This window comes from Hippopotamus amphibius, chromosome 2 (genome assembly GCF_030028045.1).
Source record: "Hippopotamus amphibius kiboko isolate mHipAmp2 chromosome 2, mHipAmp2.hap2, whole genome shotgun sequence".
Taxonomy (NCBI): Eukaryota; Metazoa; Chordata; class Mammalia; order Artiodactyla; family Hippopotamidae; genus Hippopotamus; species Hippopotamus amphibius.
The window spans coordinates 64421847-64448786 of NC_080187.1; the positions used below are offsets into that span (position 1 = coordinate 64421847).

The window sequence follows — 26940 nt, forward strand, 5'->3', positions numbered from 1 at the left end:
GTCCATCCATGTCTCTACAAATGACCCAATTTCGTTCCTTTTCATGGCTGAGTAATATTCCATTGTATAAATGTACCACATCTTTTTTATCCATTCATCTGTTGATGGATATTTAGGTTGCTTCCATGTCCTGGCTATTGTAAATAGTGCTGCAATGAACATTGGGGTGCATGTGTCTTTTTGAACTATGGTTTTCTCTGGGTATATGCCCAGTAGTGGGATTTCTGGATCATATGGTAATTCCATTTTTAGCTTTTTAAGGAACTCCCATACTGTTCTCCATAGTAGCTGTATCAATTTACATTCCTACCAACAGTGCAAAAGGGTTCCCTTTTCTGCACACCCTCTCCAGCATTTATTGATTGTAGATTTTCTGATGATGCCCATTCTAAGTCCAGGTTAGTAATTGAGAATAATTACTAATAGATAATAATTTTCTTATTTTGGGTTGTACATATTTTTTTAAGTATTACTTGCATAATTTTGAACAACTAGCTTACTCTCTCCTTCTCCCCCCACTGATCACATCATTTACTCTTTTATGTTAATACTGGCTCCATTTTCTAGCACTTGTTCTATTTCCCAGTCGTATTCATAACAGATAGTTGTGTGTGCCTTCACTTCTCCTGGCAGCTTAAGATACACTTCTGGAGGGGCAGTAAACTCTCCCTAATCCTCCTCCACTACCTCCCCATCCCTAGCCACACGTCTTTTACGGTATGTTAAAAAGAAATTCAAACTTTGAGAATAACAGAAATAGTAAAATGACCATCACATACACATATTACACAGATTTAACGATTCTTAAACTTTTGCCGTATTTGCTTCCTCAAATTGTTTTGCTGAATTTTTCAAAACCAAATTACAAATACATGATTTCATAATTGTAAAGATTTCAGTATCTTTAAAATATAAGATCAATTTCCTACATCGTCCAAATAGTATCACACTAACCAAAATAATGGTAATTTTCCTTAATATTTATTATGTCTAGTCCATATTTCCCAAATTGTTGTCTATTGTACTGTTATTTTTTTTCCAACCAAGATCCAGCGGAAAACCACACTGCAATATGTTGTTACGCCATAAAATTAAAGGCTAACCCCTACCTCTGGGAATTCAGGAAAAGTCGCCAGGAATCAGGTCCAACTGTCAAGACTTCCAGCTTACCAACCAAGCACAAAGGCTTCAAAAATTACTTCCTACGATCTCAAAGACTTATGGGAAATGTAGTCTTGAATGTTATGGGCCCCCGGCTTAGCACTCTGGGAACGTGTATTCAGAGCTCACTCTGCGCATGTGCATATCCAGACCAGCCTCCTGCAGTCCGCCCTCTCCGGCCTGAAAGGCACAGAATCTCTGCCTTCTTGGGTCCGTGCTGAAGCCAAGGCTGCCCACTCGAGGTGAGAGCACAGGGTCTGGCTCCGCGCGGCTTAGGGTCCCTCTGGGTCGGGTAGGCTTGTGTGCGGGGGAAGGGAGCGGGAAGTCCCGGGAATCTCTAGGCGAGCCCTCCCCTCCCCCAGCCCGCTAGTCCGGGCAGGTCCGGCCCTGCCAGCTCCAGGGGTGCAGGTGAGGCTGAACCCTTGTCTGGAGGAGGTGTTTGGTGCAGGCCAGGTGCGGCGTCGAATGCATCTTTATAACGTTCTCGATGAACAGGAGGCTGCTAATAGTTGCTTGTGCAATTATTCTGAGAATTAAATAAGGTGTCATATGCAAAATATTTTGTCAAGTGATTGTAATAATCGCTGTGTAAGCTGCTATCATAAAACACTTTATTCCCCTTGGTATTTCGTTTAACCCTCACAAGTCTACTTGTCTTTATAAACATGCCATTTTTTTTTTAATGAAAGGAATTTCATGTGGGTGGACTGATACAAGCTGGTAGGTGAGAGAATGCAAATACAAATAGATTCTGCTGTCTCTCTCTTGCTCTTCCTGATATCCTTCCTGCCCCAGATCCAGAATTGCAGCCTGCGGAGCTCATGGCAGCCTGTCTATAAATTTCTAGGGACATGATTGTGAAATGAATGCGAACGGAATCTCTCCATGTGGGAAATATACACAGAGGTTTGTGAATTCTCAGAGTGAGGCTCTTGAGCCTTACTGGATTGTTCAGGCTGTCTCCATTCTCAAAAGAATAAATAGTCTGATAATCTAATTCAGTGCTGGCCGGTAGAAAGATAGTGCAGACTAAATGTAATTAAATTTTTTTCAGTAGCAACAGTAAAAAGAAAAAAAGGTGAAGTTAATTTTACCGATGTATTTAATTAAGTACATCCGAAATATTATTTAGACTTGTGTCACCAGCCACACTCCAGGTGTAGTAGGTGAATGCAGCTAATGGCTACATACTAGATAGTACATTTCTAGTGAATTCCAAAAGAGTTAGATTTCGAGTATTAGATGAAGGTTTCAAATAAAGTGAATCTGTTTCTCTGGCCCCTCTGAAGCAAAGTAGCTCTTTTAAAGCAGGAAAGAGGGAGATCCAGGGACAAATGGCACTTGGAAGAAGAATTCTTCTGACAGTTTCAGAGCAGAGTCAGAAAGTTCTAGAAAGGAGCGGGTTGTGAGTTGCTCCACCAGAAGCAGTTCTTGATCCCTGTATAGCATGAGTCAGATTTGGTGAGTCAGACTTCTGTTGTTGATGTTGTTGCATCTAGAAGCCATCACAGACTGTGACAGTGGACACTGTGGACCAGCTTGCAGAAGGTGGTGATCTGAGGTTGAGAGGGATGGCTGAGTATCAGGCTACACAGGAAAAGGCACTTTATTGAATGGCTGGTAAGGACATGATGTCCAGGGAAGGTATAAGCAGCCAGAGTTGATGAAATCCTAAACAGCACCCCTTTTCCTTCATTTTCACCTCTTCAGATTCTGAGCTGCTCTCACACCATGAGCATTAGATGCCACATTTGGTGATGGACATGAGCATAGAGAATTTTCTTGTATGTGTCTGAACATAGAGAATAATACATTGGTAGTAGAAGAAGGGTTTTCTGTGTTGGACACTTTTGGAGGCCCCAAAATACTGAAATGAATGTTTTTTTGTAGAGTCACCCAGGGCAGAACCAAGCACAGTGATATTTACTTACACAGGAAAGTACTATAAGCATGTTATCAAATACCTTTTTTTAGAAATAGCAACCATTTCAGAACAAAGGATTAAAAAACATATTTCTTGCATAAAGCATTGCATCTTTATTTCAGCTCTAATTCAAGGTGTAAACTAAACAAGAACTTGATGAACAATCCAGCCTGAGTAGTTTTTTGACAACATTACATTTAATGAAGGTAGAGGATGTCACCTCTGGTGTACCCGAATTTGTTTAACCAATCATCTGTTGTTCTACTCTTGTTGTTCTTGTTTTTATTGTTGTTTATTATTAAAAGGGAACATAAATTGTTAATTCATTGATAAAAAGCAGTTTACCTTACTCAGTGAAAATCCAAGGTTAAGGCCAGCATAATCATATCAGAGATGCACATATTCAGGTTGTGCTACCTTTGTGTGGTCTTTCCTGGCCCTTCTCAAGAATGTCAAAAGGAACATTGTCCCATGGGGAAGGCTTTTCTCCAGCTGGTGTTATGAGATTAGGCAGATGAATATAGGAATTGTAAGGCAGACTAGGTTTTTCACGACCCCATTTCTCTTTCCTCCTCCCCAGCTGAACCTTCACAGTTCTTTACATTTTTCCGGGAGCAGTAGAAAATGAACATAGCTCAGGTGAGTTCAGTTTTTAATGACCTGTTTGTTTTGCAATGGATTTTATAAGGGTTTAAGTGTCTATACATTAACATGGAAAAGTAGAGATAGAAATGGATCAGATGCATTCAGGGAGCATATAGAAATACAGCTGAGCCTTGAACAACACGGGTTTGAACTGCACAGGTCCAGTTATATGTGGATTTTTTTTTTTAATGGTAAATACTACAGTACTACATGATCTGTAGTTGGTTGAATCTGAGGATGCGGAACCACAGATACAGAGGAACCATGTATATAGAGGACTGACTATAAGTTATATGCCGGTTTTCAACTCTGCAGAGGGCAGGTACCCCTAACACCTGAGTTGTTCAAGGGTCAACTGTACAGATGCATAGCAGAGTGAAGCTGGCATGTGGATATAAGCAGATCCTCTGATATTACAAATTTATCAAATTGGAGCTCCAAATTTATTTCTGAGGTTTTTGGTAGCCATGTCAGAGTGTCAGACAGACAATACTTCTTTAAAGGTTGACATTGGTGAGAAGATAAAGCCAACTGATTCTTCATAGAATGTAAAGACAATTGAAGATAAAAAAAAAATCTTTGTTGTTCTTCAAATAGATGATTTAGTTAACAACTTCCTGGTAATAACCCTAAGATAATATATTGATAGAATGTTGTCTCTACATAATGCAAAATGAGAACTCGATCAATATCGTTTTTCAAAAACTCAAACACAGGTGTTGAATTAGACATTTTTCTGATCAGTCAACTGAATATCCTTAAATTTACTCTCCATAAATATTTCAAGTACCCATGATATTCAGGTTTTTCAGCAGACAGTTTAAAATTCTATTCTCTTTCAAATGTTTCAGCACTTTCCATTCACACTTCAATTCTCTGCATGATTCCTTGGTTCGTTTTACCACTTGCCTGTGATCTCCAGTGACCAGAGACTCGATTATAATCAAATCCATTGAGTTTTGTCTAATCGTTTCTCTGTTTGACTTCTCTGGAGTACTTGCCTCTGCTTCTCACATTATAATTCTGGAAAGTTTCTCTGTTAGTGTCTGACAACCTCCACTTGCTCTTTCCTTCCCCTGTTGATATCTTCATGGAGTCATCTTGTTTTCCATGTCCTTTTACATGGCTTATCCCATTTCCATGCTTGGCCCTTTAATCTCTTTTGTCTCAGAATGATTTCATCCTCTCTCATTTATTTATTTATTTAAATTTATTTTTTAATTTTTTAAAATTATTTTATTTTTATTTTTGGCTGTGTTGGGTATTCATTGCTGCGCAAGGGCTTTCTCTGGTTGTGGCGAGTGGGGGCTCCTGTTTCTCATGGTGCGCAGGCTTCTCATTGCAGTGGCTCCTCTTGTTGTGGAGCAAAGACTCCAGATGCGTGGGCTTCAGTAGTTGTGGCTCACAGGCCCTAGAGTGCAGGCTCAGTAGTTGCAGTGCACCGGCTGAATTGCTCCGCGGCATGTGGGATCTTCCCAGATCAGGGATCGAACCCACGTACCCTACATTGGCAGGCGGATTCTTAACCACTGTGCTACCAGAGAAGCCCTCTCATTTTTTTAAAAAAAACAGCTTGAGATTCAAGTCACATACCATACAATTAACCCTTATTTAAAGTATAAAAACACTAATTTTTTTAGGTATGGCCACAGATGTGTACACACATCACCACAGTCAATTTTAGAACATTTTCATTACCTTAAAAAGCAACCATATACACTGTAGTATGTGTACACTGTATACAATTGTCCCCTCCTGTAATCCCGTTAAACCCCTTACCCCCAAGCCCCAAGCAACCAGTAATCTACTTTCTGTCTCTACAGGTTTGCTCAACCACTTCCTATATTGTTTCTTATAGGGCAGTTTTGTCTGTGCCAAATTCTGGTTTTGCTTATCTAGGAAAGTTTTAATTTTTCCATTTTTGCTGGTTGTAGAATTCTTGGTGACAGTTTTAGCACTTTGAATACGTCGTATTACTGCCTTCTGTTGTCCATGGTTTCTGATTAGTAATCAGCTTTTACTACTATTGTACATGATGAGTCACTTCTTTCTTAACACTTTCAATATTGGTTTCTTGTCTTTTTGACAGTTTGATTACCAGGTGTGGCCCTCTTATTCAAGGTTTTTGCTACTAGAAGTTTGTTGAGTTTCTTGGGTGTGTAGATTATTGTTTTTCATCAGATTTCGAGACTTCTTGGCCAATATTTTTTCAAATATTCTTTCAGACTTTTTCTCTCCTGTCTGTCAGGGACTCTCATTATGCCTATGTTTGTAAACTTGATGCTACCGCATAGTTTATTTTTTGTCATTATTTTTTCTTTGTTTCTCATATTGTAGAATTTTAATGGGCATACTGTCCAGTTTGTTCATACTTTCTTTTACCTGCTCAGATCTACTGTTGAACCCTTCTAGTGAAAGTTTTGTTTCAGTTTTTGTACTTTTCAACTCTTGAGCTTCCATTTAGCCTTTTTTAATCATTTCTGTCTTTATTCATATTCTTTTATTTTTTCATTTTTTTAAAATTTATTTATTTATTTATTGGCTGTGTTGGGTCTTCATTGCTGCACACTGGCTTTCTCTAGTTGTGGCAAACGGGGGCTACTCTTCATTGTGGTGCACGGGCTCCTCATTGCCATGACTTCTCTTGTTGTGGAGCATGGGTTCTAGGCACGTGAGCTTCAGTAGTTGCAGCACATGGGCTCAATAGTTGTGGCTCATGGGCTTCGTTGCACTGTGGCATGTGGGATCTTCCTGGAGCAGGGATCGAACCCATGTCCCCTGCATTGGCAGGCGGATTCTTAACCACTGCGCCACCTAGGGAGTCCCTCTTTATTCATAGTCTTTAAGTAGTGAAATATAGTTCTCATACTTTTCCTTTGGTCCTTAGACATTGTTTCCTCTAGGTCTTTGGCCATATTTAAAATAGCTGATTTAGGGACTTACCTGGTGGCGCAGTGGTTAAGAATCCGCCTGCCAATGCAGGGGATACAGGTTCCATCCCTGGTCCGGGAAGATTCCATGTGCCGCGGAGCAACTAAGCCCATGTGCCACAATTACTGATCCTGGGCTCTAGAGCCCATGAGGCACAACTACTGAGCCTACGTGTTGCAACTACTGAAGCCCATGCACCTAGAGCCTGAGCTCTGCGACAAGAGAAGCCACTGCACCAAGAAGCCCGAGACTGCAACAAAAGAGTAGCCCCTGCTCACTGCAACTAGAGAAAGCCCATGTGCAGCAACAAAGATCCAAGGTAGCCAAAAATAAATAAATAAATAAATTTTTTTTAAAAAAAGGTGACTTAAAGTCATTGCCTAGTAAGTCCAACATCTGCTTCCGCAGGAGCAGTTTCTATTGATTACACTTTTTCCTGTGTATGTGTCTTACTTTCTTGTTGTCTTGCTAATTGGACATTTTAAATAAAACAGCAACGTCATGGAATTTGAATTTCTCCCCTCCATAGTGGTCATTGTTGAAATTTATTTGCTTAGTGACTTTGGTGAGCTAGTTACATAGAGGTGTATTTCTTGTCATCTGTGGCTGTTGATGTCTGCAGAAGTTTCCTTAAATGCCTGGAACCAGGAGGTCTCCCAGTTTTTTCTGAGGGGCTCTGTGCATGTCAGGGCATTCTTTCAGTAGTCAGACAGGCAGTTTGCAATTCTGCGTTAGCCTTCATTCCTTCTTACACCAGACCTCAAGGATACTTAGAGGTGAGACCTCATGGCCTTTTCACATCTTTCTGGAGCATGCTGATAGCCCTGGGCATATGCACAGCTCTGTGCATGTATGCGGCCTTCTAGAGTCTCAGGAATATATGGGAGTTTTTCAAAATCTTTATGGACATCTCATTCCCCAGCTTTTCCTTTTAAGCTTTTTGATTAGGCCATTGTTGCCCCAACTGTTATCCACGGCTTCAGGTAGCCCCTAAGCTAATCAAATGCCTTTAAATGTTTTTGACAGATACCTCTGGGGATAAGACTTTTTATACTATGTGAGTTCTGAATTAGCTCAAATAAAGACATCCTTGCAAGTGAGGTCTTTCAGGGAACCTCCAAATCAGGTAATGAGTTTTCTTGGAGTGAGGCTTTGACAGAACTCCAACCCAGTTCTGCTGCTCCAGTGGTTCCCAGGCTGCTGATTTTAACTATGATTGTAGACTGTTGGTTCTTAAACTACTTCAGAGTTGGAGAGAGAGGAATGGGAACAGGGTAAGTTAGAAGGACACAATATCACTTTTCTTAGTGTGCTGCAGTCTTTTTTTTTTTTTTTTCTTGTATAAATGTTCCATAGATTGCCTTTATTAACTTTTAGAATTTTTGCCATTTTTTTCATTGCTTTAATGGAGAAGAAAATTTTCTTGGATCCCTACTTCATCATTTTCATTTATATCACTTGTTAGCTTATTTTTTTAATTCAGCTGACTTTATTAAATCAGATATTAAATAAATTGACAAAAATGAAGACAGTGACACTTTCCTATTAATTTTTTTCATTTTGGGAAATACAGTTAACTTGTCTTTATTTTTCTTTTAGATTAACATAAATTTTATGAGAAGTGTTCCTGTTCTTTTATTCATTTTATTGATAGTTACCAACTGCTAACATTGAACTTCACACAGAGGAGGTATTTACCCAGTAATACTGAAGACGTGAATGAACAAATAATTGGATAAATAACAGTGGGGAAAAGCTGTTGCTGTTTCTTATCTCTTAATCTACTTCTGTTTCTTCCTATTTGTAATTGTGATAAGAACACTTAACATGAGATCAACCCTCTTAATACACTTTTATGTGTACAATACAGTGTTGTTATCCATAGGCACAGTGTTTTACAGCAGATCTCTAGAACTGAATGATTTTGTATAACTGAAACTTCATATCCATTGAATTAGCAACTCACCATTTCTCCCTTCTGCCAGCCTCTTTGAAGTCTTTTGCTGTGGAAACTTTCCCTTTTCTCAGTTTCTAAGACTGTTCTCTCATGATTACTCTTCAGAAAACTTCTCTGGCTTTGTGACCTCTTCTTTTTCTGCTAGCCTCTTTAATATTCATGGTTTCTCAAATGCTGTTTTTTAATACTTTTCTTTCCTCAATCTGTATATGCTCAAGCTGTTGTCTGATTGCCTCTGATAACTTCAGTTACCACCTAAATTGCTAGTAATTCCTTAAAGCTTGTCTTCATCCTGGAGCTCTCTTCTGTGTTCTAAAACTATAGAACTCACTTAAGAGATTGTTCCAGCTTTATGTTGCACAGACCCTTTAGTAGCAATGAACAGATCTGTCTCACTAAAACTTCTAACACATTTTTTCCCTTTATTTCCCAAATATCAGTGTTTGACACCAACATTGTAGAAGCTGCTCGTACTGCTAGATGGATAGCTACACAAGAAAATAGTTATCAGATTGGTTGCTGCTTCAGCTCTCTGATTATATCTGTTTCTATACCTGTTACTTCAGTGTTGATAATGTTCTTTCATACCCTTACTTTGTAAGTTGTTCCTCACTCTTCGTGAGCTCTATACATTTATTTATACATAAGTTCCATCATGCATACTGTCTCTACAACTTATGTATATCTCTAATGTGTCTTCCATTATTTATGGTGATGATGTCCAAGGAGAGATGGAACATTCTAGAGTTCTGTAGAATACCCAGGATAATCCCTTGTGTTATAGAAGAAGAGCTGTAAGAAGTCTCTTTCTATTGTATTTTTTTTTTTTTTTGGCGCATGGGCTTAGTTACTCCACGGCATGTGGGATCTTCCTGGAGCAGGGATCAAACCCGTGTCCTCTGCATTGGCAGGTGGATTCTTAACCACTGCGCCACCTAGGAAGCCCTCTATTGTATTTTTTTAATCTTTAAAAAAATCTATAATTCGCAATATATATAAATGAATTAAATTAAAAATGAATTGTTAAAATCTTTTTAACTAATTGGGTGTCTCCAAAGTTAGAGACAAGCTAGGTCAAAAATAGGCATCCTTTATAATGATTTGGTTTAAAGCCTTAAAAGTAAACAGGAGAAATAATAGTTCTCAAAGGTATTTTCTTTGTTACCTAATTCTGAACTTTTGAACAAAGTTTGTTGTTACAGGGATCTGTGTCATTCGAAGATGTAACTGTGGAGTTCAGCCAGGATGAATGGCAGCATGTAGGCCCTGCTCAGAGGACCCTGTATAGAGATGTGATGCTGGAGAACTACGACCACCTCGTCTCATTGGGTGAGCGGACCTTACCATGTGACTCTGTCCGGAATATTTTCTTTTTTTTTTAATTATCAAACCACATGAACCCTTTATAGAAACTGTTGTTTAGGCTTTTGATTAAGAAGTTTAAGGTAACAGACCTTTACAGAAACAGAAACAATGTGCCATTACTTTCAGTTTGAAAATTTCAAATAAGCACATTCATTTCTCTCCACCTTTAGAAATGCCTATGGATCTGGTCTATATATAGCTTTAGTTGTTACTTTTGCAGGGTATTGCATTACCAAACCCCAGGTGATCTTCAAGTTGGAGCAAGGTGAAGAGCCCTGGTCCTCAGAGGAAGAGTCCCTAAATCAGAAGTACCCAGGTGAGTGAGCACTGAAACAAGGAAGTACCTAGGGTAAGTTAGACTTTAGAAGGGAATGCTTTTGAAAGTTTACTTATTTTTTTTAAAACAGCTTTATTTATTTATTTTTATTTTATTTATTTTTTTCTTCCAGATCTTTATTGGAGTATAATTGCTTTACACTGTTGTGCTAGTTTCTGCCACAGTACAACAAAGTGAATCAGCTGTATTTATACATATATCCCCATATTCCCTCCCTCTTGAGCCTTCCTCCCACCCTCCCTATCCCACCCCTCTAGGTCATCACCAATCATCAAATTGATCTCCCTGTGTTGTGCAGTAGCTTCCCACTAGCCATCTGTTTTGCATTTAGTAGTGTATATATGTCAATGCTACTCTCTCACTTTGTCCCAGCTTCTTCTCCCCGCCCGCCCCCCATGTCGTTAGGTCTGTTCTCTATATCTTCATCTTTATTCTTCCCCTGCCACTGAGTTCATCAGTACCATTTATTTTTTAGATTCCATATATATGCTATATGCATTAGCATACAGTATTTGTTTTTCACTTTCTGACTTACTTCACTCTTCACTCTATATGATAGACTCTAGGTCCATCTCCCTCACTACAAATAACTCAATTTCATTCCTTTTTGCGGTTGAGTAATATTCCATTGTATATATGTACCACATCTTTATCCATTCATCTGTTGATGGACATTTAGGTTGCTTCCATGTCCCAGCTATTGTAAATAGTGTTGCAGTGAACATAAGGGTGCATGTATCTTTTTGAATTATGGTTTTCTTAGGGTATATGCTCAGTAGTGGGATTGCTAGGTCATATGGTAGTTCTGTTTTTAGTTTTGCAAGGAACCTCCATAGTGTTCTCCATAGTGGCTGTATCAATTTACATTGCCACCAGCAGTGCAAGAGCGTTCCCTTTTCTCCACAGCCTCTCCAGCATTTACTGTTTGTAGAATTTCTGATGATGCCCATTCTGACCGGTGTGAGGTGATACCTCATTGTCGTTTTGATTTGCATTTCTCTAATAATTAGTGATGTTGAGCAGCTTTTCATGTGCCTCTTGGCCATCCATATGTCTTCTTTGGAGAAATGCCTGTTTAGGTCTTCTGCCCGTTTTTTGATTGGGTTGTTTGGTTTTTTGATATTGAGCTGGATGAACTGTTTGTATATTTTGGAGATTAACTCTTTGTCTATTGACTCATTTGCAAATATTTTCTCCCATTCTGAGGGTTGTCTTTTCATCTTGCTTATAGTTTCCTTTGCTGTACAGAAGCTTTTAAGTTTCATTAGGTCCCATTTATTTATTTTTGTTTTTATTTCCATCACTCTAGGAGGTGGGTCAAAAAAGATCTTGCTGTGATTTTGTCAAAGAGTGTTCTTCCTATGTTTTCCTCTAGGAGTTTTATAGTGTCTGGCTTTACGTGTAGGTCCTTAATCCATTTTGAGTTTATTTTTGTGTATGGTGTTAGGGAGTGTTCTAATTTCATTCTTTGACATGTAGCTGTCCAATTTTCCCAGCACCACTTATTGAAGAGGCTGTCTTTTCTCCATTGTATGTTCTTGCCTTCTTTGTCAAAGATAAGGTGACCATATGTACGTGGGTTTATCTCTGGGCTTTGTATCCTGTTCCATTGATCTATATTTCTGTTTTTGTGCCAGTACCATACTGTCTTGATTATTGTAGCTTTGTAGTATAGTCTGAAGTCAGGGAGCCTGATTCCTCCAACTCCATTTTTCCTTCTCAAAATTGCTTTGGCTATTCAGGGTCTTTTGTGTTTCCATATAAATTGTATAATTTTTTGTTCTAGTTCTGTGAAAAATGCCATTGGTAATTGATAGGGATTGCATTGAATCTGTAGATTGCTTTGGGTAGTATAGTCATTTTCACAATGTTGATTCTTGCAATCCAAGAACATGGTATATCTCTCCACCTGTTTGTGTTGTCTTTAATTTCTTTCATCAGTGTCTTGTAATTTTCTTCATACAGGTTTTTTGCCTCCTGAGGTAGATTTATTCCTAGGTATTTAATTCTTTTTGTTGCAGTGGTAAATGGGAGTGTTTCCTTAATTTCTCTTTCTGATTTTTCATTGTTAGTGTATAGGAATGCAAGAGATTACTGTGCATTAATTTTGTATCCTGCTACTTTACCAAATTCTTTGATTAACTCTAGTTTTCTGGTAGCATCTTTGGGGTTTTCTGTGTGTAGTATCATGTCATCTGCAAACAGTGACAGTTTTACTTCTTTTTTTCTAATTTGGATTCCTTTCATTTCTTTTTCTTCTCTAATTGCTGTGGCTAAAACTTCCAAAACTATGTTGAATAATGGTGGTGTGAGTGGGCACCCTTGTCTTGTTTCTGATCTTAGAAGAAATGCTTTCAGTTTTTCACCATTGAGGATGATGTTGGCTGTGGGTTTTTCATATATGGCCTTTTTTATTTTGAGATAGATTTCCTCTGTGCCCACTTTCTGGAGAGTTTTTATTATAAACGGTGTTGAATTTTGTCAAAAGCTTTTTCTGCATCTGTTGAGATTATCATATGGATTTTATCCTTCTATTTGTTAACATGGTGTGTCACATTGTTGGATTTGTGTATATTGAAGAATCCTTACATTCCTGGGATAAATCCCATTTGATCATGGTGTATGATCTTTTAATGTGCTGTTGGATTCTGTTTGCTAGTATTTTGTTGAGGATTTTTGCATCTATATTCATCAGTGATATTGGCCTGTAATTTTCTTTTTTTGTGATATCTTTGTCTGGTTTTGGTATCAGGGTGATGGTACCAAACATAACAAAACATGTAACCTTAAGCCTCTCTCCATAAGAAATGTAAGATTCATAAGATGTTTTCATTTTTTCTCATTTCAGGATATTACAGAGTTGATGTCCATATTGAGGAGAACCAGGAAAAACAAGAGAAACCTCTGTGGCAAGTAATATTCATTGATAACAAAATATTGAGTAAAGAAGGACAGAAAGTTTTAGAGAAACCATTTAATCTCAGTATAACTCCAGATGTTTCAGGAGAAATGCCCTCTAGATGTGACTCATGTAGAATGAATTTACCAGTTGTTTCTGAATTAATTATTAGTGATAGGAATTATTCACGAAACAAGACTGACTACATAAATTTATGTGAAAAGTTGCAGCTGGATATTCAGCATGAGAAAACTCATACTGGAGAGCAGTCTTCCAAATATGATAAAAATGTGAAAGCTCTCAGTTATGTGAACGATCATCATAAATTTCAAACTATGGAGCAATCTTTTGAATGTAATGAATGTGGAAAAGTTTTACATGATAAGACTGTCTGTGTTACAGCTAAGAGTTCACTAACAGGAGAGGAATCCTGTAAAGATAATGAATTTCGGGCAAACTGTGCTAAAGCAACTCTTTTTAATGAAGTTCACATGTCTGTGACACACTATGAATGTAATGAAAGTGGGAATAACTGCAGGAGGAATTCACCCCTCACTCAGCCTCAGAAAACTGTTACTGGACAAGGTGTCTTTGAAAGCAATAAGTGTGAAGAAAACTTGAGCCAGAGTTCAACCCATACAGTACATCAGAAGACACAAACTAGAAATAAATTCTGTGTTTATAATGGATTTACAAACACCTTCTGCCAGAAATTAGACCTTATAATACATCAGAGAACTCACAAAGAAGAGAAATTGTACCAGTGTGATAAATATGGAAAATCCTCCCATCAAAACTCAGCCCTCATTGTGCATCAGCAACGTGACACAGGAGAGAAGTCATTTGAACTTAATGAATGCAGGAAATCCTTTTACCAGAAAGCACACCTCATTCCGCATCAGAGGACCCATCCAGGGAAGAAACCTTGTGAATGTGAGGAATGTGGGAAATCCTTTTGTTCAAATTTACATCCTATTCATTATCCTGGAACTCATATGGCAGTCAATCTCTGTGAATGTAATGAATGTGGGAGAACTTTTGCTGATAATTCAACCCTCAGAGCACATCAGAGAATTCATGTAGAGGAGAAACCCTATAAGTGTAATGAATGTGGGAGGTGTTTTGCCCATTTATCTGTTCTCAGAGCACATCAGAGAATTCACACAGGGGAGAAACCCTTCAAATGTAATGACTGTGAGAGGTCTTTTGCCCATAATTCAGCCCTCAGAGCACATCAGAGAATTCACACAGGTGAAAAACCATATGAGTGTAGTAACTGTGAGAAAACTTTTGCCCATAACTCCACCCTCAGAGCACATCAGAAAATTCACACTGGGGTGAAACTCTACAAATGTAATGAATGTGGGAAAACTTTTTCCCAAAAGACACACCTCAGTACACATCAGAGGATTCACACAGGTGAGAAACCCTACGAATGTAGTGAATGTGGGAAAACCTTCTCCCAGAAATCATACCTCAGTGGACATGAGAGAATTCACAAAGGAGAAAAACCTTATGAATGTAGTGAATGTGGGAAAACTTTTGTCTATAAGGCAGCCCTCATTGTCCATCAAAGAATTCACACAGGAGAAAAACCCTATAAATGTAATGAGTGTGGGAAAACTTTCTCCCAGAGGACACACCTTTGTGCACATCAGAGAACTCACACAGGGGAGAAACCTTATGAATGTAAGGAATGTGGGAAAACTTTTGCAGATAATTCAGCCCTCAGGGCACATCAGAGAATTCACAAAGGGGAGAAACCCTATGAATGTAGTGAATGTGGGAAAACTTTCTCCAAGACGTCACATCTCAGAGCACATCTGAGGACTCGCACAGGGGAGAAACCCTATGAATGTAATGAATGTGGGAAAACTTTCTCCCAGAAGTCATATGTTAGTGCACATCAGAGAATTCACACTGGGGAGAAACCTTATGAATGTAACATATGTGGGAAACCTTTTGCCCATAATTCAACCCTCAGAGTACATCGGAGAATTCACACAGGTATAAAATCCTACAAATGTAATGAATGTGGGAAAACTTTCTCCCAGAAGTCACACCTTAGTGCGCACCAGAGAATTCACACAGGAGAGAAACCCTATGAGTGTAATGAATGTGGGAAAGCTTTTGCCCAAAATTCAACTCTTGGAGTACACCTAAGAATTCACACAGGGGAGAGACCCTACGAATGTTATGAATGTGGAAAAACCTTTGTCCGTAAGGCAGCTCTTAGAGTACATCACACCAGAATGCACACCAGAGAGAGAACCCTTGCATGTAATGAATTTGGGAAATGCTAAAGGAGGTTATACCTTACTAGGTAATGCACAGTAGAAGATTATTGTGTGTTGCATAGACTGGCAAATTATTTTCTTTAACTGTTTCCTTTTCCACTGGGCACATAGCTTGTCTTAGTTTCTCAATCTTTCCTTCATCTGGATGGGGCTGGTCATGGAATATGATGCTATTACATTTAAGTAATAAGTAGCCTTAATAAGTCACCTTACATTTTTCCTGTCCGTGTTATAATACTGAAATTGAGAGATTTCCATGGCGGACTTGGGTGCTATGTATTCAATATGGTAGAGCACAATGTTAAAGAAGCTAGAGTCAATAACTGGGTGAAACAGTATTCCACTAACAGATCTTCACCAATTGTTTTTTGTTTTTTTGTTTTGTTAAGCAAGAATTAAGTTTTTACTTTGTTGAGCTCTTACAGATTTTGGTCTGTTGATTAAATGCACATAGCTTAGCCAACTCTCTGTTAGAATTGGATGAAACCTATGAATACAATAAATGTCAGAAGACCTATAAGAATTTAACCTATCGTATATCAGAGACTTTACGTGGGGAAGAAAACTTCTGTCAATATCCTGAATGATCAGAAGGCTTCAATAAAAATCAGAAATCTCAGGGAAAAACACAAAAACACAAAAGTCTTTTCTGCAGAGTAAACTTTAAGCATCAAATAGTTAAGATTAGACTAAAATCTTATATTTTGATAAATTGATAAATGACTTTTTTTTAACAAATACTGAGTTTGCTTCAGATAAATGTCTTCTGAGGGAATGTATGAGTTTCAGAATTGAAAGTAAAATTCTCAGCTACAACTGATATACCAAAACTTGTGTTTTACATGTAATATCAAATTTTATAGAAACTGTATAAGAATATGTTTACCTATACACAGACTCACTGGAATGTGAAGTTTTTAAGATGGAGGGATAACTTGAATTCTGTGGACAACACCAATAAATGTTTGACTAGTCTCTGAGCTATGTGGTACATCTGTATGAGTCTGTGTAACAGAGGATTCATTGTTGCTGCTGAGTTCTAGTAGAAGGCAGCAGCCAAATCTGCTCTGGACCTGTCTCTTTGCTTATTTTAAATGACAGTTTATGTCCTTCTTCTCTTGGCTTTGCTGTAACAGCTTGATGCTATGTATATGTATCTAATATAGCCTACCTGCTATAGCTGATATTAGTCTGGCATTGTTTTTCTAGGAGATCCACTAGATTTCTCAAGCATTCTTGTGTATACGTCTCTCTGTGTGTGTAGCGGGAGGGGTGGGTGTTGATTCTTACATGGTTTGGGGGCTCTCATTTTATGCCACTCTAGTGGTCCATTTTGCACTGAGTAATTATAAAGCAAGTCCTTTTATATGCATGCAGCCTGAGCATCCTGTCTAGGATCTTTTTCCAACCTCAAGATGCTTGCTTACACTGTGCAGCATTGCAAGCCAGTGTATTTTGGAATTGGAATGAAAATAGGGACTACTTTCATCTCAGAAGCACTGCACTGGTATTGAAAAGCAGACTGTCTTTGGGGGAAACAATATAGTATAGTCTTGGCAAAGAAAATATTTGATCAATCTGCCATCATTTTAGGCTGCATGGTTTGTTCAGCACAGAAAAGAAAGTAAATGAAATCCTCATTTTAAAACCTGAACCACTAAGAATTTCTGCCCCGGGCATGTTGCTTTCTACAAATAAGATCTGGTAGAGTGAGCATGAGGACAATAAGTCAGTTGATTCCTTGAGTTTTCTATTCCATGTATGTTAATACTGTGTGAGGGAAAGTGATGGTATATCTTCAGCATTAATTGGGTAACAGATATTTCTTTGACACTGGGTTGTTATCATTTAACTTAGTGGCAAAGAAGAGAGCCAGGATCAAGAAAGAGCCCACCATTGGGTGAGGGCTGTATCATACCACCAGGGCTAGCATACAAGAGACTAGATCGGCACTCGTGGTAGCAGGAGAGGTCTAACAATTAAGAGAATATGTTTGCCCTTCCTCGGTCTCTGACACCTTGATGCAACTTTAGCTTATCGCACAGTCATAGTCAAAAAACATCGTTCTACATGCTTGATTTCTCAGAAAATTATAGACAAAATTAACCTGGAGTATTTTTTAAGAAATTTAAAATTAACTTCAAATAGTTCTAGATTTAAAGAAAAGTTACAGGGGTAATTCCTATATACTACTCCCCCAATTCCCCTTATTAACATTTTATATTACTCTGGTACATTTGTCATAACCAAGTAATGATACATTATTAACTAAACACTTTAATTTTTCATATTTCACAAGTTTTTTCCCTAATGTTTTTATATGCCAAGATCCCATTCAGGGTACCACATTACATTTAATTGTCATGTCTCTTTAGCTTCCACCAGTTTATGACAGTTTCTCAGACCTTCCATGTTTTTGATTACCTTTACAGTTTTGGGGAGTACTTGTCAAGTATTTTGTAAGATATCCCTCGGTTTTGGCTTTCTGATAGCTCTATGTTTGCACTGCTATTACAAGTTTTTTGTTGAAAGACCACAGAGATAAAATGTCATTCTCATCATATCAAAAGTATATGCTGTTAACATGAATGATCACTGAAAAGGCTAAAAATCCTGATCACCTGGTTGAGGTAGTGTCCCTCAACTTGAAAGCATCTGTAATAAGCACGATACTTGCAATTTGGTTAAAATGTCTTTTATGAATTATTAGTCTATCAAGTTGTATATAAAATAAGATCAGAATCCTTTTTATACAAGGGTAAGTCAAAAATTATCCATGCTCTGGCTGTAGAATTTATTTTAATTAGCTTTTAGAAAAGACAAATACATCATTTTTCAACATAATCTTGCTTTTCAATACACTGTCCATCTGTCAACAAGCTTTCGTATTCCATATTGGTCCCCTGAAAGTAGCCCTACGGGGGCGAAGATTCACTTCTGATGAAGTGAAGACAGCGATGCGGTACATTCGTGGCTCGCAGCTCAGCCTAAAACATTTTTTAATGAGGGAATACAATTTTTTTTTTTTAGTGTTTATTGAAGAATGAATGAATCATTGCCCTTTTCTTTGCTCCTCAGGACTTCAGGATTTTATTTGTCTTCACATCTCATCATGAGAGTGATGCCACACTCTTCTTACCACTTAATTACTGGAATTTAGACTGAGTAACAAAAGGACTCAAAGTTTGTCAGCATTTCATGAGCCAGTCAACCCAGAGGTTATGTTATTAACCCAGATAATGTCTGGAGATACAAAGAATGACCAGCCATGATAACTAAGAAATCTACGATGATAGAAATCAGGCTTGAGAGCAAGATGGAGTATCAGAAACCAAGTGCCTGTATTTGGTTTCCGAAAAGCACTGATAAATTGTGTGGTACTTGTAAGATTTAAAAGGAGTGGGCATATTATCGTTAGAAAGTTAAGTTTAGACATGTAGGCTATAGGCGGATGACATAATGAGATGTAGGAGCAGATGGTCACTCCCAGATAGTAGCTTAATAGTAAACTATGGAAAGATTATAGAGAAGCAAGAGTTACTAATGAAGCAAGAATGTGGCATTATGTTACTGCACACATACAATGGATATTGTGTTGGGAGGTGGAGATATTGAATAAAATCCTCTGAGCTGAGAAGGAACTTTGAGACCAAAAGCTCAGTGGGCAGTTCCATACAGTGCAATTATGAAGTTTCCTGTACGTAACTTATAGGCAGGAAGGATGGGATGGATGAAAACTCCAGAGGCATTTGCAGCTGCACTGTGCACCACTGAAAGGGATGCAGGGGAATTTAATAGAATCTGACTACAAGTGAGGAGCATGTCCACACAACTGGAGCCAGCGGGTTTTCCTCCCTCTGGGAGGTCTTGTGACCATTAACCATCTGCGTCGGCAAAAGGTGTTCTGGTTTTCATATCAGGTGAAGGCAAGGGTAAAAGTTAATAGGGAACTCATCTGGCTTAGGCACTTTCCTTGTGAGTTATGCTAAAGCTCCATCACCATGGAAAGTTTAGGAGTGCTGGCCTAAGATGGAGCTGACAAAATGGAGCCATTGTGGTTCAGCCATATAGTCCATACCTGACATCTGTTATGTCCTGCACAATCTTAACCACCATTCTTCCACAAATACCCTAGGGCCAGATATCAGGCGGTAGCCTGCATGCCTATACCTCAACAGCAATATACACAACACCAAGTACAAAAGATCCCTGCTAGATAAAGGAGAATGCTTAACAGGGCAATGCCCCATTTGCCAGGAAAGGAGATCAACAAGGGAAGGTGTATGCAAAAGAAATGTCTCTGCATGGTTAGGGTTAGGTAGCAGTCTAGTCTCCGTGTGCCAGGATCACCTCAGGTTTTCACAGTGTGCCTTGAGGATGATACCAGACATTCCGTCTCTTTATTTCAGAAGTGGGCAGAGAGAGAGACGTGGGAACTTAAGTAGGAGCCCACAAGGGGAGCCCTACTTTAGTCCGCCATCTGATTTCTGTGGGAGAGATCACCTTGGGTATGGCTGGGCCTTCACTTAGATAGAAAGGTTGAGGAAATACTGATATTGTGCTGCAGGCTAGCCCTTCCCTCCAAGGTATAAGGATGCTAAACCATTTGGAAGGAGAATATCATTTAAGTCTCCAACCTAAGATAGTCTCCCTAGGTGGGAGGTCCTATGGCACTCAAGACCTGCATCCTGCTGGATGAGTCTCAGTCCTCCTAAGACTTCTACCTTCAAGGCTGTAGCTTGCAGAGCAGGTGTAGTCATTCTTTCATAAGCAGCTATGTGGCCTGTGGTGGGCTCAGTATTCAACAGCCAGATGGCCTCTTAACAGTCTTGGAGATCGTCCTCTTAAAGACTCGTCTGGAGAAAACTTCAGTGACTCTTTCAGTAACCCATTCATTCTTAATACCAACCCTGCAGCTGTGGGGTTATATGACAGATGTAAGGTTCATAAAAACTCGCAGGCTTCAGCCCATTCTTGTACACCATGTCCAGTGAAATGGGTCCCTTGGTTGCTCTCTGTGCAAGTGGAGGTTTCCAACTTGGTCAAACCCCTAATAGTGGTTACTTGATTTGCCCTTTACTGGCAAAAGTCTGTATCAGCCCAGTTGTAGTGTCCACACAGGTCAGTGCATACTTGTGTCCTGTTAAGGGTGGGGGCCAATATCGTCCACTTGCCATCTGGTCAGTGGCCTAGTAGCTCATACGACATGACCAGGGGTATGTCTCAGTTGTCACTGTAGGTTACAGTGGTGGAAGTTCCTATCTACTGCCTGTAGGTCACTGTATTTAAAGGGGAGGTGTAACCTCTTGGCTACTTCCCAAGTGGTACTGGGGCCTCGATGTCCCGACTTTCCATGAAGCCACTCTGCCATGTCTGAGAGAGTCTGTGACCCTTCCAGAACAGCTGTCACCTTGGCTAGGGCATCAGATTGGTGATTCTCCAGCAGTGTAGTTAGAGAATGTGCCTAGACGTACCATATGATGGTGGCATCAGGTTGTGTGCACACATCCCAGTTTCTATCAGTTCACCACAGGGGTCATCTCAAAGATAGTCTAGCATTCCTGATGCCATTGTGGCATCCATGGTTAGTCCCTGCCGTACAGCCCAGCTGTCTGTGGCTATTTAGAGGGGCAGAGACGTGTGAGTGATCACAATCCATACCACCCTCAGTTCATTCATGATTGCTGTGCTTAGTGCCTTCTTCAAACCAAGTGATGTCGGAATCCAGGCAAACTGTTGAAGCATGTCAAGTGGGAGTATTGCCTCAACTGCTGCCATTGGTGAACATGTCTCCATAAGGAGGCATGGGGTCCTGGTTCTCTCTTTGACTTGGCTGAGACAGGGAGTGATGGGTGATGTCTGAAGAGCCATATCTGGATCTACATAAGACACTGGCGCATGAAGAGCATGTAATTCTTCAGGCAGCAGGCTTGAATTGCACACACAACGTTGTTGCAGGTATGCGTGCCACTTTTGCAGTGCAATTACTTGAGCACTAGCACTTTTTGGTTTGGGGAATGTGTCCTTAATCCATCAACTTGAAGGAAGGGAAGTTTAAACAGAATCTGCTAAGTCCATGATGAGGCCTTCTGTTTGCTGCAGGGCCAGGTAGACTTTTTTTTTTTTTTTTTTTTTTTATTTTTTGGGGGGGTACACCAAGTTCAATCATCTGTTTTTATACACATATCCCCATATTCCCTCCCTTCCTTGACTCCCCGCCCCTCGAGTCCCCCCCATCCTCCCCCTCCCATTCCTCTAAGGCATCTTCCATCCTCGAGTTGAACTCCCTTTGTTATACAACAACTTCCCACTGGCTATCTATTTTACAGTTGGTAGTATATATATGTCTGTGCTACTCTCTTGTTTCGTCTCAGCTTCCCCTTCACCTCCCGCCCCCTCCCAAACCTCGAGTTCTCCAGTCCATTCTCTGCATCTGCGTCCTTGTTCTTGTCACTGAGTTCATCAGTACCATTTTTAGACTATTTTTTCAATAGAACTATACCTCACTTGGGCTCCCTTCCACAACTAAAATTTAGAGAAGTTCGCATACAGTAAAGCATACTCAGCTCTTGTTTCTGTGGGACCAATAAATTTATCAGTTTCACATGGGGCCTCCAGCAACCACCCCCCTCCACTGCATGCACTCGAAGGCAATGTTGGCCTGACTTCTAGTCCCTCAGTAAGTGGGGGATCCACTTCTATCAGTGGAGTGGTGGGACATATCGCCACATGTCTACTGTCAGTGGACAGAAGTGTAAATTGTTTGTGTTTTGGTAGGGCTGTCCACAAAGATGACAGGACTGAATTAAGTTGTTTATCAGTATCTTCCTTTGGAGTCCCTGCCAATACTGCCCAAGTTCTTTCCGTGACACGCAGGACAGTCTATTCCTGTTTTTTCTCCATTCTTTGTTTCCTGTTACCGCTTTGTTTTTGTCTACCTTCCTGTTTCCTCAGTGGCAGATTCTTTCTGTTTCATTGAGATCTGCTGTAATTGTAGCTACCAGAGCCAACCATAGGTTACAGAAGCGATACTAAGATTTCATACAAAGCCCCAGGAGCAGACTGTAAGAATCAGTCCTTCAAACCCACTGTAAATAGTTCTTCATCTGGCTCCCTGAAGTTGTCTGCATATATAGCATGTCTCATTCCCAATCCTCTAATGATGTCTTGCAATTCTTCCATGAAGTTCCAGTGTAATGGAAGAGATGGGACATTTCCTTCATTAGGCCAGGCCACTTTACCTCAGCCCTAAATCAAAATAACCAAATCCGCCACCTGTTCTTGGTTTTCTACTGTTTCAGTGGCATTTAACCTTTATCTCAGGGCTGGCCGTGCTGTCACAAGGCCATTTTGGACATCACCTGGCCATTTATCATGATACAGTCTCAGCCCTTGTCCCACAGGCAGAGTAACCGTGCAGCAGCTCCTTCCGTAGTCTTTGAAAAGGGGGTAAGGCCTTAGGTCATCTTCCCTTTCAATAAGTATATCTTCCATCTCAGAGGGATCATTACACCATAGATCCCACTGTTTGGGATTCCAATTTTCCTGTGTTGCCCTTGCATTTTAACCACTTGGCATACCATGACCACTAGGTGTTCCTCTTGCACATTTTTAGCTACTAGGTCTGAATTAGAGGAATAAGCCACTTGTAGATCTTTTTCTAATGCCAGGGACTCTAATTTTTTCAGTTCCTGTGTGAGTCAGAGCTCATTTTCCATACTCAGTCTCAGGGCCCACAGTAGCAGCCATGCTACTGCCACTGTAACATGTCCACTTTCTGACCTTAGTTTTTGGTTAGGAAAGCAACCCTTTTGGCATATTGGGGGCATCCCTGTACTCATGCACTGGTCTGAAGCACTCCAGAAACTTGGCTAAATCTCCCCACAGGAAGAAGGCTGGCCATCCTGGGATTTTCTCCACTGACAATGGGCTTTCCCTTGACACAGCCCCTTTACCCATGTCTGTTTTGGGTTTGTTTCCTGGCAGGCTTGCCAGTTGTTGGGCAGTGAGATATTGAAAAATATCCTCTGAACTGAGAAGGAATTTTGAGACCACAAAATGAAGCTGACACCTCCATAAAGTGCAATTATGAATTTTATTGTGGGTAACTTAATAGGCAGGAAGGGCGAATGGATGATCTACAGGCATTCACAGTTGCACTCTGCACTACTGAAAAGGGTATGGGGGATTTAAAGCGTCCAAAGCTAAAAATAGAATCTGACTACAAAGAAAGAAGCATATGCACAGCAACTGGAACCAGCATTCCCCCCTCCCCCTGGGTTGGGGGTGGGGAATGACCATTAACCATCTGCATCAGCAAAAGGCATTCTTCCAGTTTCTATATCAGATAAAGGCAAGGGTAAAAGCTGATAGGAAACTAATTTGGTTGGGGCACATTCCTTGTGAGTTAGGCTAAAGCTCAGTCATACAGAAATGGGAGGAGGTAGGACTGTGGGCCTAAGATGGAACTGACAAAATAGAGTCAGTGTGGTTCAGCCACACATGTCAGACATGTGTGGAAGAAAATATAATAGGAACTCATAAAAGCAACACCTCTGAGAGAGAACTATATTGACTGGAGTATGTGTAGAATACAGTTCTGTTGATAAACAACGTTTCCAAAACAGGAATATGCTTCTGATAGAAGATAACCAAACAGCACAGGTAGAATGTAATTCTGTCCCTATTGAGATAAACAGGAATGAGACTATTGTTAGACTACTCAGAAAACCAGAGAAGGTTATTAGTGGCCATAGTACATGTGAATCCAGGAGAAATTGATCAGAAACCAACAAGCACACTGAGAAATCATTAGCACAGAAAATGAGGGAAAGAATAAAAGAGACCACTGTATAAACTTAACATAAGAAAAGAACCTGAGTATATGTGCCTTAGGGATAGATGACTCATGAAAAAAAGAAAAAGGTTATACATCGAGGAACAGCCACAAGGCCTAAACCCACAGAACTTCCAAATTACCAAAAAATGCAATGCACTAACAGTAACAGTTAAACAGTGTTAAATTAAGTCTGTGGATTGTTTTGAGTAGTATGGCCATTTTAACAATATTAATTCTTCCAAAAGCATGGGATATCTCTTCATTGCATTGAATCATCTTTAATTTCCTTCAACAATATTTTATAGTTTTCAAAGTATAGGTCTTTCACCTCCTGGGTTGTTTATTCCTATGTATTTTATTCTTTTTGATGCAATTTTAAACAGGATTTTTTTTAACTTCTCTTTCTTATATTTCTTTATTAGTGTATAGAAAAGTAACAGATTTGTGTATATTAATCTTGTATCCTGCAAATTTGCTGAATTCATTTTTAGTTACAATAGTTTTGGGGTGGAGATTTTAGGGTTTTCTATATAAAACATCATGTCATCTGTAAATAGTGACACTTTTAGTTCTTCCCTCCCAGTTTGGATACCTTTTGATTCTTTTTCTTATCCAATTGCTATGGCCAAGATTTCCAATACTATGTTAAATAGAAGTGATGAAAGTGGGCATCCTTGTCTTGCTCCTGGTGTTAGAGGAAAAGTTTTCAGTTTTTCAGCATTGAGTATGATGTTAGCACTGGGTTTGTTCTAAGTGGCTTTTTTTATGTTGAGATATGATCCCTCTATGCCCACTCTGATGAGAGTTTTTATCATGAATGAATGTTGAATATTTTTAAAATGCTTTTTCTGTATCTATTGAGATAATCATGTGATTTCTACCCTTCTTTTTGTTAATGTGGTGTATCACATTGATTGATTTGCATATGTTGAACCTTCCTTGAAACCCTGAAATAAATCCCACTTGATCATGATGTATGGTCCTTTTTATATATTGTTGGATTCAGTTTGCTAATATTTTGTTGAGGGTTTTTGATTTTGTTGAGGATTTTTGCATCTATATTCATCAAAGATATTGACCTATAATTTTGTTTTTTCTTTTTTTCTTCTTTTGTAGTGTCTTTGTCTGGTTTTGGTATCAGGGTAATAGTGGGCTCCTAGAATGAATTTGAGAGTGTTCCCTCCTCTTCAGATTTTTGGAGTAGTTTGAGAAGGATGGGTATAAGTTCGTCTTTACATGTTTGATAAAATTTTTGTATCTCAAATTTGTTTAGGCTTGTTTTGTCGCCTAGCTTGTGATCTATCCTTGAGGACATTCTGTGTGCACTTGAAAAGAATGTGTGTTCTGCTGTTTGGGGATGTAATGTCCTGTAAATATTTATTAAGTCCATTAAGATATCTGTTGTATCATTTAAGACCGCTACTGCCTTATTAATTTTCTGTCTGGATAATCTGGCCAATGATGTAAGGTGGGATGTTAAATTCTCCTACTATTATTGTGTTATTGTCTGTTTTTCCTTTTGTGTCTGTTAGTATTTCATTTATATATTTAGGTGCACCTGTATTGGGAGCCTATATAGAGTATAATATCCTCTCCTTGTATTGATTTCTTTATCATTATATAATGCCCTTCTTTATCTTTTGTTATCCTTTGTTTTAAAGTATATTTTATCTGATGTAAGTATTTCTACCCCAGCTTTCTTTTTGTTTCCATTTTCATGAAATATCTTTTTTCATCCCTGATCAAAATACCCATGACATTTTTCACAGAACTAGAGCAAATAATCCTAAAATTCATATGGAACCAGAAAAGACCCCAGATTACCAAAGCTGTCTTGATAAAAAAGAACAAAGCTGAAGGTATAACCCTCCCAGACTTCAGACTATACTGCAAAGTTACAGTAATCACAACAGCATGGTACTGGCACAAAGACAGATACATAGATGAATGGAATAGAAATAGACAGTCAGAAATAAACCCACACACCTATGGTTGATTAATCTATGACAAAGGAGGCAAGAATATGCAATGGAGAAAAGAGAGTCTCTTCAAAAAGTGCTGCTGGGAAAACTGGACAGCTACATGTAAAAGAATGAAATTAGAACATTCTCTAACACCAAATACAAAAATAAACTCAAAATGGAATAAATGCCTATATGTAAGACCTGACACTGTAAAACTCCTAGAAGAGAATATAGGCAGAGCGCTCTTTGACATGAATTGTGACAATGTTTTCTTTAATCTGTCTCCTAAAGCAAAATAAATAAAAGAAAAAAGTAAACAAATCAGACCTAATTAAACTTAAAAGCTTCGTACAGCAGAGGAAACCATCAATAAAACAAAAGAACAACCTATGGAATGAGAGGAAATATTTTCAAATAATGCCAAAGGTACTTTGAAACCATGTTATTAAGCACATAGACATTTAGCAGTGTGTGTCTGCTTGATGAATTGGCCCTTTTATCGTTACTCATAATTAACCCACCGTGTCCTTTATAATATTCTTGGCTCTGAAATCTATTTTGTTATTTATATACTCCAGCTTTCTTTGGATTATTGTGCGTGTGTGTGTGTGTGTGTGTGTG

The 26940-nt window shown here is 39.1% G+C and overlaps 1 protein-coding gene across 10 annotated transcripts; it reads left to right on the forward strand.

The window, feature by feature from the left end:
• Nucleotides 1-1289: 1289 nt before the first annotated feature.
• ZNF658 (zinc finger protein 658) lies at nucleotides 1290-16725 on the forward strand. 10 transcript variants are annotated; one of them, XM_057724140.1, is made up of 7 exons: nucleotides 1347-1403; nucleotides 1957-2067; nucleotides 2661-2781; nucleotides 3666-3724; nucleotides 9821-9947; nucleotides 10189-10299; nucleotides 13169-16725. In XM_057724140.1, exons 4-7 carry the CDS (start codon nucleotides 3710-3712, stop codon nucleotides 15520-15522), a joined length of 2607 nt encoding a protein of 868 aa, XP_057580123.1. In that variant the 5' UTR covers nucleotides 1347-1403; nucleotides 1957-2067; nucleotides 2661-2781; nucleotides 3666-3709; the 3' UTR covers nucleotides 15523-16725. The 10 variants fall into 10 exon arrangements, with proteins under 10 accessions (XP_057580118.1, XP_057580125.1, XP_057580122.1 ...); XM_057724139.1 differs by lacking the exon at nucleotides 1957-2067 and having other exon boundaries at nucleotides 1301-1403; XM_057724143.1 differs by lacking the exon at nucleotides 1347-1403 and having other exon boundaries at nucleotides 1410-2067; nucleotides 9808-9947.
• Nucleotides 16726-26940: the final 10215 nt, after the last annotated feature.

Bases quoted from the DNA above. Each gene is read 5' to 3' on its own strand.
- ZNF658 (XM_057724135.1), top strand. The intron at 9,948-10,188 runs GTGAGCGGACCT...ATATAGCTTTAG, and splicing joins CGACCACCTCGTCTCATTGG to TTGTTACTTTTGCAGGGTAT. The intron at 10,300-13,168 runs GTGAGTGAGCAC...TTCTCATTTCAG, and splicing joins CCTAAATCAGAAGTACCCAG to GATATTACAGAGTTGATGTC.